At 39.4% G+C, this 12,835-nt stretch overlaps 2 protein-coding genes across 2 annotated transcripts in view; one reads left to right on the forward strand and one right to left on the reverse strand.

The window, feature by feature from the left end:
* The window catches only part of CRYBB1 (crystallin beta B1), a 651,488-nt gene that overhangs the window by 491,854 nt on the left and 146,799 nt on the right, over positions 1-12,835 (forward strand). The gene's annotated exons all lie outside the window — the stretch shown is intronic.
* Positions 10,416-12,835, reverse strand: part of CRYBA4 (crystallin beta A4) — a 41,111-nt gene continuing 38,691 nt past the window's right edge. Inside the window, exon 6 of the mRNA XM_044068280.1 lies at positions 10,416-10,646. Coding sequence (XP_043924215.1) covers positions 10,499-10,646 — 148 coding nt within the window. The 3' untranslated portion in view covers positions 10,416-10,498. The remainder of the gene's footprint in view (positions 10,647-12,835) is intronic.

Genomic DNA, 12,835 nt, shown 5'->3' on the forward strand with positions numbered 1-12,835 from the left:
TAGTCAATTTTCAGGGATATGCAAGGTGGTGTTCATACTGACTCTCGATGATTTGTTCAGCATCCCAAAGAAATTTGCTTACTCTTTACAATAAATGGTATGGGACATTTTAAATCTAATTAATACCAGGCAAGGGAGCTGCAACCTTGGTTTAATGCCATATCTGAGATATGGCACCTCAGCAGTGTAATATCTACCCTATTTATTCTGTGCTATAAACAAAACATCAATTCAAACACCTGGTGTGGGAGTAGAACCCACTGTAATCTGAATTTCCTGACATTAAAGGCAACTGTTCTACCTGCTACGCCAGCTGTCAGTGGTAAGTCACTGCTCCTGAGCTGCATGTATATAAACTATCAGCAGACTCTCCAAATGAGAGACACCACATTGTACCCCTTCATAATTCATTAATACTTTAGATGTTAAGAACTTAGTGTTTTAAATCATGAAGAAAGAAGCTTGTCAAATGCATTTTACAAGACCTACCAGGTTAAGTATACTTAAGGTAATGTACAAGCTGTTTTGTGCTCAAGGAAAATATTCATCTTTTGGGACAGCGTTGAAAATCTGGATTACATGCTCACACATTATGCAGTAATTGGAAACAACTGAGAATGCTCATACCCATGAGTCTTTCTGTTATGATAAAACCACAGATAGCTATGCAGACTCTTTGCTAAAAACACATTTTAAGGCCTCTAACTCTCCCATGCAGATTTTAAATTTATCTTGATCAAAGTAGAGTAAACATTTGCCATACTTTTCTCTGCCCTCACTAATAGACACATGTCAAGTCATCAAATCCCATGTTGTGGATTTGTTCACCCCCATGTTATGAACATCCCATCTTACTTAGGGCATATGAGTTATTGTTTGAATTTGAGCTTTCCTTTGAATGATGGGGTGGACAAAGGCTGGAACATCAATGTAGGTTAGAGTGACAAACCTGATACAAAAGCACATTACACACTTTACTAGATGGGAATTATCATAAAAAAGGTAGTATCCTTATCCAGAGTTGTCTCTGAGTGGGTCTTTGAACACATATACTCTTTAGATGGTAGACAGTCCATGCAGCTTGACTGTTATTTCCACCCATAAAACTTTTACATCACATTTTACAAACCAGTGGTCTGCAGAAGTCAGTCATCAGTGGACACTTCTAAAAACAATGAGATAGCAAAATCACAGATGGGATGCTTGAAATTCAAATGAATGAGCTTCAGAACTCTCCAAATGCACCACCTCAGTGGAACCACTAAGTGGCCAAACCTAGAACCCTAGATGGGCTATGTACCTCTTTCGGGTAAGAAGGACCCAAGTCATGTGCAGACAAGTACACCAACACTAAAACCTTGAGGATAATTCTAAATCAAACTAACAGCCACTATAGACCATGCAGAACTGGAATTAATATGTTGGTAATAAGTTGTACCAGTAAGTAACCTAGTGTCAAATTTCTGCACTAACTGTAAGCACTCCTTTTCACTGTCAGGGAGTCCTAGGTAGAAGGCATTACAATAATCCAGCTGCAATAAGACTAAGAAATGAACTACTCCCAAGAGATCAACAGTCCTTTATCCTACATATGTCTTAAATGTAAACATGAAGACTTTACAACAGCTAATACCTGGTCCCACATTGTCAACCTGTAATTTAGGATAACACTTTGATTACACACCTTACTTACAAATTCAAGCTTCTATCCTTCATAGAAGATGCTATTAAGGACTGAATGAACACAGGAATCACTCAGAGTAGCATGACCTACCATAGCCTCTGCCTTGTAGATATTCACTTTCATCTAAGAGAGTCACAAATGTATGGCTTCAAGATGGTCAACTAAGATAGTATGGCTTTGAGATGGTCAGTTAAGGAATGCACACTTGCCATATCATCTTGTGAAAATGAGATAGATCTGGTTATCATCTGCATAACTATGGTATGCAAGACCCCTCTTCCTGATATGCTGTCCCAATGGAAGAATACAACCTGTGAATAATAATGGGCCTGAGACTGAACCCTCTTGAACTCCTTAGTCCAATGGCTATTTTGAGAATGTATTAAAACCTGACCAATCCCTTTGGAAATCACCAGAGAGCTATGATACAAACCAGTCTAAGACTATGTTGGAGGAATCACATGAATACTTAAGTTAATAATTTTATGAGGTGAGACATGATGCATTGTATGGCTTTGTAAATCAGACTAGACAGGCTAATTGGTCTGTAGTTTCCTGGGTCTATAGTTGTGTAGTATGTTGTTGAGGTATCACCACTGCAGTTTGCTATACTTCAGGAACAAATCCTGTTACCAGTCTTTGGTTAAACAATGTAAGAAATCCCACATGGGAATGTTGGCATGATTTATTAAGGCATCCAGATAAATTATAAGGCTCCTCAGAAGTAGTATTTTTGGGCTAAGAAAGCACTTTCAGCTTCAGTACATGTTCATTTATGATATAAGCAGATGTAAGGGATTGTGACTTTGTGGAATTAAGGTAGTTGTTTCCCTAAAGTTCACACTAAATTCTCTGCTAGTATGATTCTTTGTCTACTGAGTCTGATTTGGTGGTGCCATTTTGGATAAAATCAGGACACCACTGGTTCCTTAACATAAATAAAAAAGGATATATAATTATCCTTGGATTCAGAAGTAATTTATCTTACTAGCCCTCTTAAAAGCTTTAAGTTCCTTACTGATATTCATAATGCACAGTTTAACATTAAACATTTTAGATTTGTTGTAAGATTTAAGACTTCTTCTCTGTCTTGTTTTAGAGTTTATTTGAACTTTTGTAATAAAAGGGTGGTTTGTTCTTAAACTTCTCATCATATTTGACTGTAGTAGGGATGGCCAGGTATAGGCACTTATCTATGTTGGCAGTAAACTCCATTTTTTAAATAGTAACTGTGTTGGTCTTGGTGTTGGGTCTGGTGATGTGACAAGTGGATTTGGATAGCTTGTCAGAGAGTTTGCGGAGGTCTGTCCATTTGAAATCTCTATAATTCAGAAATATTGACAACATGGTTTTAAAGACTTTGAAAGCAAAGGTTGCAAGCTCGTGGTATGACCTAACCAGGGATGGAGAAGCTAAACAAGTGGTACACGTAGTGGCTGTATTAATTAGGGCCAGGTCAAGAATATTATGTCCTCTAGTTGATTTGTTATCTAGCTGTTCTAGAGAAATCTTTATTTATTTAAATCTAAGAATCTCTGAGCATACCTGGCTTATGGTGGTGTAATGTTTCAATTGATTGAGGGGTAGTTGTAATCTTCCATTATAAAGGCATTTTTGATAATAAGTAGCGTCTCAAGTACATTTAAGAATAGTAGGCGATAATTTAATAGTTTGTCTCATTTGGGATAAGTTGGAGTTCAATGATTTAAGTTTGGGCATCTCTGCCTAGAGATGATGCAGTCCTTGACAAATATGTAAAGTTTGTTGCAGATTCCATCAGGTCTGAAGGCATGTTAGGCTGAAAGCTCAGCTATGGAGGGATTGCTATCTTTATACTGAAACCAAGTCTCAGTAGCTATGCAAACATGTATGTGTTCAATTTACAGAAAAGCCTCAAGATCAGGCAATTTGTTAGTAAGACTTCTGGTATTTAAAAGAACCACACTGATATCGTCTGATTTAGGTTTGGAAATGGCTGGACTAGTATCTGCTATGTTGGAATGTTGATTAGCTGGGCTCTGCATACATACAAAACACAACATGGGGCAGCAAGGGCTTTAGTCATTACATTGAAGCAATTGAATAAGAGAGATACAGGCCATCCTTGGTGAAGCAAATCGGTCTGTTATTCATCTGATACATATTGGACACCCCTCGAATGAAGCCATCACCCAGAATGGTACCTATAAATATACATACATATAGAGATATATATATATATATATATATATATATATATATATATATATATATATATATATTTGTGTGTGTGTGCGTGTGTGTGTATATATATATATATATATATATATATATATATATATATATATATATATATATATATATATATATATATATATATATATATATATATATATATATATATATATATATATATATAGATATGCAGATACCATTCTGGGTAATGGAAGGATTCCACCCAGAGCCAGTGTCTTGCCTGCATTGGCCAGCACGGTGAAATATAACATGTCTCTATGTCCCTCAGAGTTGTATGCATTAAGTCATTCACACCCACGTGGACTACTACTAGGTCATAAACATATTTGTTTAGTGCCTTGTGAGATTACGAGTCCAGGGACCAGAAAGAAGATTAACAGCAACCCTTCTTTGTCCAGTCTTGTGAGTAAGAAGTCAGTGTACCTGACAATACAGTTGCCAATTACAAAGGCGTTACTGCTTTTTTTTTAATTTATAAATTTGAGGTACTAGATGGATTGAGGTCTACCTCCTGGTGATCCCTTATGATGTATGAGCCTGGTTCAGATGTGGTGGTAGATAGCTGCTGAGACCTAGTTTTCATAATTTTTTGAGGCTTTGGTTCATAGGTTCATAGGTGTGTATGAGTCTAATGGCCCTGGAGCGTTTACAAGCCTAGCCCATAGGATTACCCTGGTATCATGCCACCCAACCTTAGTTCCCAATGCCTCTGTCAAGTAGAACCACTGGAGTGATCCCCGGGGTGAATTTTCTATTTCCCATCCACTCATCAAGATTTCTCTTGGAGAGGGCCAGTGAGGTGATCTGTTTGACATGTATGGGAAGTCTATTCCATAGCATGTGCAATATCTGGGTTATGAACCTGTCCCTCCAGCATGTTCTGTTGATTGTGGTAATGAAGTTGAGGTCTCTGGAACATGTGGTGTGGAGGTTTTGGAATTTCTTTAGATGTAGCATTTCTAACAGAGCTGGGTCAAACATGGCTTTGTAAGTCAAGCAGAGATCGCCTCTAAGTAGCTGATATGAGACAGAGAATAGTTGGAGTTTTTTGAGTCTGTTCATATTGGACAAGTGATTAAGGCCTAGGATCCTCTTTGTGAGGTATTTTTGCAGCCTCTCCAGTTGTTGCAGGTGTCTAGTGAGGTACATGCCAAATAGGGCATTGTACTCAATGACTGGCCTAATGAGGGAAGAGTAGAGGGACACAATGACCTCTTTATTCCTGGATGCAAAACCATTAGTAATGAGATGTGCCACATAGAAGGACTTTCTGACCACGGTGGCAATGTGGTGGTCAAAAGAGAGGTTGCTGTCAACCTTTGTTCCCAGATCTCTTATAACACCTTCTGTATTCAGTGGACTACCATTGATGTAGTAATTCATGGGAACTGTTTTTTCCCAAAGGGGATGATGACACATTTGTTGACATTGAGTTTAAGGCCATGGTTCTGACACCAGTCATTGGTCTCAGTGAGGCCTTTCTGTAGGATGTCAACATCACTTGGGGAGTTAATAATAGCTCCCAACTTGCAATCGTCTGCAAACTTTGTCAGCCAGAGTCCCTTTGTTTTGGCCTGGACTTCAAAGAAGTAGATACCAAACAGGAGAGGACCCAGGACTGAACACTGTGGGACTCCACTTGTGACTGGTCAGCAGTCTGACTTGGAGTCAGCTACTTTCACACTATGGGTTCTGTCTGTGAGTCAGTATGAGTCAGTTTGCAACCCACCTAGTGATATAGGGGTCGATGCCTAGCTTAGTGAGTTTTTCTATGATTCCTGAGTGGGGAATGGTATCAAAGGCTTTGGCCAGATCAAGGTAGGCTGTATGAACCACCTTGCCTTCATCCACAGCTCTGGTGACTGACTCAAAGAAGTTGACCAGGTTGAGCAGGCATGATCTACCCTTCACCAAACCAAACTGTGTGGGATCCAGAGTTTGGAGATTCCCTATATCCTTGTTTATTAGGTCCATGATAATGCATTCCATAGCTTTGCATATCAGATTCATCAGGCTAATGGGGCGATAGTTCCGAGGATCTGTAGTCACTCCTCCTTTGTGGAGAGGGATGACTGTAGCAGTGCACCATTCAAGAGGGCCAAAGCCGTTGGTGAGGTTGTGATTGAAAGGGCACACAAGTGTGGTGCCAGTTCACTCTATAGTTCATGCACAGCCAGGGATATTGTCAGGTCCCATAGAAGCTGTATTCTTGGCCTTGGACAGTGGTGTTTTAACCTGTGCAGCAGTAATACTGGGTGCCTGGCAATTTACTGGTATTGTGATTGGTCCTTGGGGGGAGGGGTAAAGTTAGCACTGGATCTGTCGGCCAGTATATTGGCAATATCTGTTGGCTCGGTATAGGTACCATTGTGCAGTAGCTCAGAATAAATCTGGGTATTGCCATGGAGATTCTTTACATAACTATAGAAGACCTTGTGGTTGTCTTTTCTATCTGCTGCAATTGTTCTCATGGATAGCTTTAGAGGATTTGATGAGGGATCTCAACTTTTTGTTGAGGCTGATAAGGGAGTTTTTCCAGTCTTGGGATTTCACCTTATTCTGCATCAGTTTCTTCCTTCTGTTGTAGAGTTTGTTTATGGCAGGGGACCACCATATTGGCTTCCTTTTTTGGGTACTGCAGGAGTGCTTTCTGCTGTTTGAACCATGTCTCTGTTACAGCACAAATGTCGATGTTCTCCATTTTAAGGAGTGCTTTGAGCAAGTGTATTTTGAGATTTAGACTTCTAGCATTGAGCAGCATGACCCTCGGACTGCATTTGTTTGTAGCTGTTATGGTGGTAATTTGGTCTTTGGAACACCACCTTAAAAAGGCACTATAGAGGTAGCAAGAGCCTTGGCCAGTATCTGGAAGCCCAGGGGTGACAGATGCAGGCATCTCTGGCAAAGCATTGAGGTCTGTCAGTCATGTCATCCCAGGCAAACAGATACTGGATCCCCTTAGAATAAGACTAGAAACTTAGGCAGTTCTTGAAATCAATCATTTTCTGCTTATACTGTGGTATCATTCTGGGTGATGGTAGGATGCTGCTCAGGGCTAGGGTCATACCCTCCTGGGCTACATAATCCAAGAACTCCTCCATGTCTCTTTTCATGTAGTCCAGGGAGGTATGTCTCAGGTCATTCACACCCATATGTACAATGACAGAGTCATAATTGTACCTGTTGTTGAGGGACCTGAGTGCATGCATTATGTGGTGGATCCTGGCACCTGACAGGCAGCTGATTGTTACTTTCTCCTTATTCAGCCTAGTGAGTGGGACATCAGTGTCCCTCACTATCGAGTCATCTATGACCAGTGTATTGGGCATGCTGTTTTGCCTTAGGGGCTTTGGTTGAGTGGTACACTGTTTAGGAGAGTTATTTGTCTCGTGATTAGTGTTGTGTTGTGGTGGTCGAGTGTGTTTCTGCCTTGGAGGTCTCTGCTGTTTTGGTAGATTTTTATTGAGGGCCTCCATGAAAGTGGGTGCGTGGTTTGTGTTTTTATGTGAAGGCAGTGCTGGTGTGTGTTCTGGAGGGCTATGTGTTCCATGTGGTGTGGTGCAGGTGTTGACCTTCTCCTCTTCACCAGCTATTTTGGTCTTGGCTGGAGAGTGCATGACTTCCAATTTGGATATATAAGTGCATCTCTTGCAAGTTTGAGTGTTGGAAGATAAGAGGAGAGGGTTGACAGTGTAAATGAGGCAGTTGCTATATTGTCTCAGGATGCCCAAGTTCACCAGGTTAATAGGAGAAAGCACAGGGAACTGACCTTTAGACATGCCTAGAGGGGTGGGCATTAATAATAAGTACTGGAGCTGTTTCCTTGTAGAACGTTTAGTGCTGGTAGCACTTTTGTGTGCTACAATAATTTCTACAAGACAAGGTGCTAGACTAATAAGCTAGTAATAATGCAGGAGAGGAGAGAACTAGCAGATCTAAGGGAAAAATTGAAGAGCAGACTTAGTCACCACTCAGAAGCTTACAAACAGTCTTAGATACAGCAAATCTGCATCTGGACTAGACTAGTTACAGGAAAGGTGGGAAACAAGCGCAAATGCGAACTTTTAAACCAGAAAGTTGAAAGAGATGGAAAAACTGCCCAAACGGCCAATAAACTACAATTTCTGGATGAGAAACCCCTCCTCTTGTGGTAAATAGGCTACTTAGTGCTTACCACTCCTACTGATAAGCTAGAAGGCTTCCCTCCAACACAGAAAGGCTCGAGGGGGGATCAGAAGCTTAAATACATCCCTGGATACAGCAAATCTGTATCTGGGCTAGACTAGTTACAGGAAATGTGGGAAACAAGTGCAAATGCGGGCTTTTAAACCAAAAAGTTGAAAGAGATGGAAAAACTGCCCAAACGCCCAATAAACTACAATTTCTGGGCCATAAACCACTCCTCTTGTGGTAGATAGGCTACCCAGTGCTTACCACTCCCACTGATAAGCTAGAAGACTTCATTCCAACTTTTATAGACTCGGTATAAGTCAGTTTAGTGTGTGGTTGTATGTGATGCTCACAGGCAATCTTACTGGGTGATAGGACTGCTCCCAGATTGCATAGATATTTGCACCTGTCACAGACTGAATTATATGAGTCAAGTAGTGGTTAACTGTCTGTGAGCAGATGGCAGTCCTTGGACTGCCTGAGACTACTAAATGCTAAAAGACTGGCAACAGAAGGTATACAAGCAGGTTTACTTACAATGCTGCCTAGGTGGGTCTTAGATATACTTTTGCCTGAGTGTTCATGATATACTGATCATAGCTAGGGTAGATGTAAGGTGTAGAAAGAAAATTAAGCTAAATGAAGGCCTAACTAATTTTGAGCAGCTAGGAGTGGTTTACTGGAGCCACTCACACATTATTCAACTACAACATTATTGATAAAGCAGCTACTAAAGAAATAAGAAGTCTACAGTCAGCTGGTATCAATCAGCAACAAGGAGGAGGCACTGCATGCAAATAAGTGTCCCAGCATAAATACATTCAATCTAAAGACAGTAATACCACAGGAATGAAATACATGAACAGCAACTGATGCAACTGCTTGCAGCTTTAATCAATACAGCTCTACTTAAGTAGTCAATGAGCACACTAGCCAATGGCCAAGCACACTGTGAAGTTGTCCTGTCATTCTGAGGGTTATTACTGAATTGCTCTAATCAGATACTGTGCACCTAGCTACTTTACCACCTACAGCAGTACTACACAGAAAACAACAGAGTGCAAACAAGTCCAATACATAAGGAAGATAAAACTGAAACAGATAATCAAAATACAACTTGTTTCAAAGGCCAGGAGAAAGATGAGCTCCTAGAGAAGCACCATATTATACTCTCTCACAGGATAATCACTAGCACTGTTGCAAGACGGCCCCCAAACACTACCAAACTAAGCTGCACCCAGTTGGCAATATAGACTGAAATGAGCAAATAGTAATAATAATAATAAAGCTGTCTTAGACATTAAATAGCAATTTAAGTAATTACAATACATATCCATTGTGTTTCAAGGGACTGAAGGAGGGTAACAAATTGAGTAAAAACAGCTCAAATCTGGTTCCAGCAAGACCTCAGATGCATGGCTCACAGCACACCAGCCAAAATGAGAGCAATAGCCTACAAACTGAGCATGGCTGTTGATCAATATAGCAAATGTTCATATGGGCAAATGCTTTTTGCATCTGTACATGAGAAATGTTCATATGAACGAATGTTATCTTCAGTGGAATTTTAGCCTGAAGCCTTTTATATGAGTTTGCTGTGCAGTGGGGACAAGGAATTTACCCTTACCCTGTTGTTGTGTGATCTCAGAGTTGGTATATATTATTAGCAGAGGCTGTGGGGCATTGATGGAGGGAGCTTACACCTGCAAAAAATAATAGCTTTACTTTTTTTTATTTTCGAACATTTTAGTTTCAGTCTAAAATAACTGTTTTCTTCTTGGTTCACTCTTACAAGCATTTGACATTTGATAAGACACGTGTGTGTGTGTGTGTGTGTGTGTGTGTGTGTGTGTGTGTGTGTGTGTGTGTGCGTGTGTGTGTGTGTGTGTGTGTGTGTGCACATGCATGCACACACACACACACACACACACACACACACACACACACACACACACACACACACACACATATAAAAACAGAAAAAAATGAAGCAACCAACCAGAGTACAAATTTTCGTTTGACTTAATACAAGTATATGGCTGGAAATTAGGATTATAGCCAATGTGATTTAGAGTAGTTATTTGAAATACTTTACCCTAGTATGTTTGGTACATCTATAATACATTTCTAGGTTTTAATCACCATTCTGTTTTTATAAGGGTTGTTGCAAGCCTAGTTTATAAAGCAAACTAATATAGTGTCAAATGCTAATATGTTTTAATTCCTCATGAGATATTTATTCACAAACTTACAACCTTAATCTTAAATTATCTTAGAAGCTGGTGTTCCCCCATATGTCACCCAAGAACAAGCGACCATGCAAATATTCAACAAATAAACTTTATTTTCCATGGTTCTGCAGGAAAAGGAATTAAAAGTTTGACATTGACTGGTCCCTAGCTGTAGGGCTTATTGCTGGATTCTTCTGATTGACTGGATCTGGAAGGTCTGTGCATGTGATCCCCACTCTCTCCAGTGCTTATACTCTCCAGAGTGACGGTCACACTCTAAGACATACTGGTAGCCACGGTAACCTGGAAACTGGTACGACACCCATCTGCAAATAAAGAATGCAACATTATGTTTCTCAAAAATTTAAATTCAGAATGGTGCTCACCTTAATTGCACATTCAAATGATGATATGTGACTGGCATTACTGATTAGTGTCAGTGGGAGATTTCTGAATTAAAAGAGTTATTCTACTGCAGGGAACAATAATACCTGTTTCTTTCTGATAGCAATTAAAATTTAAAACAGCTTGTGACACTTATGACATTTTGTCCTTTCTCCTCATTGAAGAAGATAAATACCATACTTTCAATTTCTGCACCATAATCCAGGATTTCTGTATGTTTACATATTTTTACACCAATATATCAAAACACATTCCTAAAATATATATGAGTATATTATTCTTAATCTAAATCACATTTGGTATAAACACAACATTTAAAATTTACTCTAAGGCACATTTAATCTAAAATATATTTAGTCAAATCATGTTTTTATTTTGTTTATTTATTTTATTTTGCATTGTTTACCAGTCTTGTCCTACTGGGTTTAATCAAAACCCCCTTTTCAATGGAGGTGGGGGAAGAAAAGCTCTGCCATACGACAAACATTTTTAAACAGGCATACAGTAATATACACGAATAGACTTTAAATAATATATATACGTTCGTAGGAAAGTACTAGGCTAGCTGCCCTTGTGGGCCATTTTAAGTTAGTCAATTTCCCTTTTTCTGCTAGAAATAACCTGTCCATTGCCCTTACCCATCCTATGGTTGATAATTATGTATTACCCCTAATGAGAATAACTGGGAACATACTATAGATAATTTGAGGACCCATGCATGAGATAAAGCATTTAGGAGTTGCATCTGTCCATTAGTAGTACGGGGGCAATCCTGAGGTAAGTTTTTTTCCCATCCGTAGCTCTGAGTTGTGCTTGAAAATGGACAGGGATGAATTCTGTTTTATGTGAATGTGGATTCTGTTTCATAGCAGAAGCATCCTCTGCAAAATATATGTGTCCCTGCAACCCATTTTGTTAATGTTGCAGAAGAGGTTTAAATCCCTTGACTGAGTACTTCTGATGCCATTTGACTTGCTACTATGCAGTAAATCCATCAGTGATGGGTCGGAGGATGCCTCGTATGCCAGACACAGGTCACATCTTAGCAGACTGTAGGATACCCAGTACAGTGACAGAGGATTGATTCGGTTCATGTAAGGCATGTTGTTTACACCTCAGTATGAGCATTTGCTAACAGGGCAAAACAGACAACTATTATAGTATAAAAGATATTTATCCATTAGCAGTTGTTGAACATTGAGCATTTGAAGAGGTGTGCTAGTGGGGGTTGTCAAAAAAAAAAATATATATATATATATATATATATATGTATAAACAATTCTAATGGCAATACCCTAGATAAAGGACTCAGTAAAACGAATCTGCTGCAGTCTCTAGATGTACCGGTTTCTCTACACTTGTTGGTGCGTCATCAATAGTTTACATTCATCCCTGGTATGTCTTCAAAGATATCAAAACTCCCCTAAGTCTGCCATAGTTACATTACTCACTGAAAACTAAAGTTCATACAATGAGTATGCAGAACACTGACACAGAAACATAAACACACATGCACACACACACACACACACACACACACACACACACACACACACACACACACACACACACTTGCGCACTTGCACACACACACACACACACACTCGCACACTCATGCACACACACACACACACACACACACACACACACACACACACGCACACACACGCACACACACACACACACACACACACACACACACACACTAAATAAAACTTCCAGAACCCTAGCTTAATACAACTACGCAAACCTATCCTTTCTTTGAAATGAAAATGTAAAGTAAAATGAAAAATAAAATAATGCATGGGCTGCATATCCAGTTCACTTCAGTGCAAAAAAAAGTAACTTCCCACACTGCACACACACACACAAAAATAAACATAATGAAGCCCCTTTATATTAGAATAAAAAAGTTAAAATAAAAAAAAATAAATAAAAATACTGACTTGTAACTAGCAATTGGGAAAATGTCATTCTACAGACCTGACCCAGTTCTATCTAACCTAACTGTAAATAAACTAACCAAAAAGAATAGCATAAGTATCAAGTGAAGAAATACTAGTATAACCCTTAATGCACTACTAGAATTCATTAAAAATGAGATGGCACT

This window comes from Protopterus annectens, chromosome 4.part0, assembly GCF_019279795.1.
Source record: "Protopterus annectens isolate FY-2018-M chromosome 4.part0, PAN1.0, whole genome shotgun sequence".
NCBI lineage: Eukaryota > Metazoa > Chordata > Ceratodontiformes > Protopteridae > Protopterus > Protopterus annectens.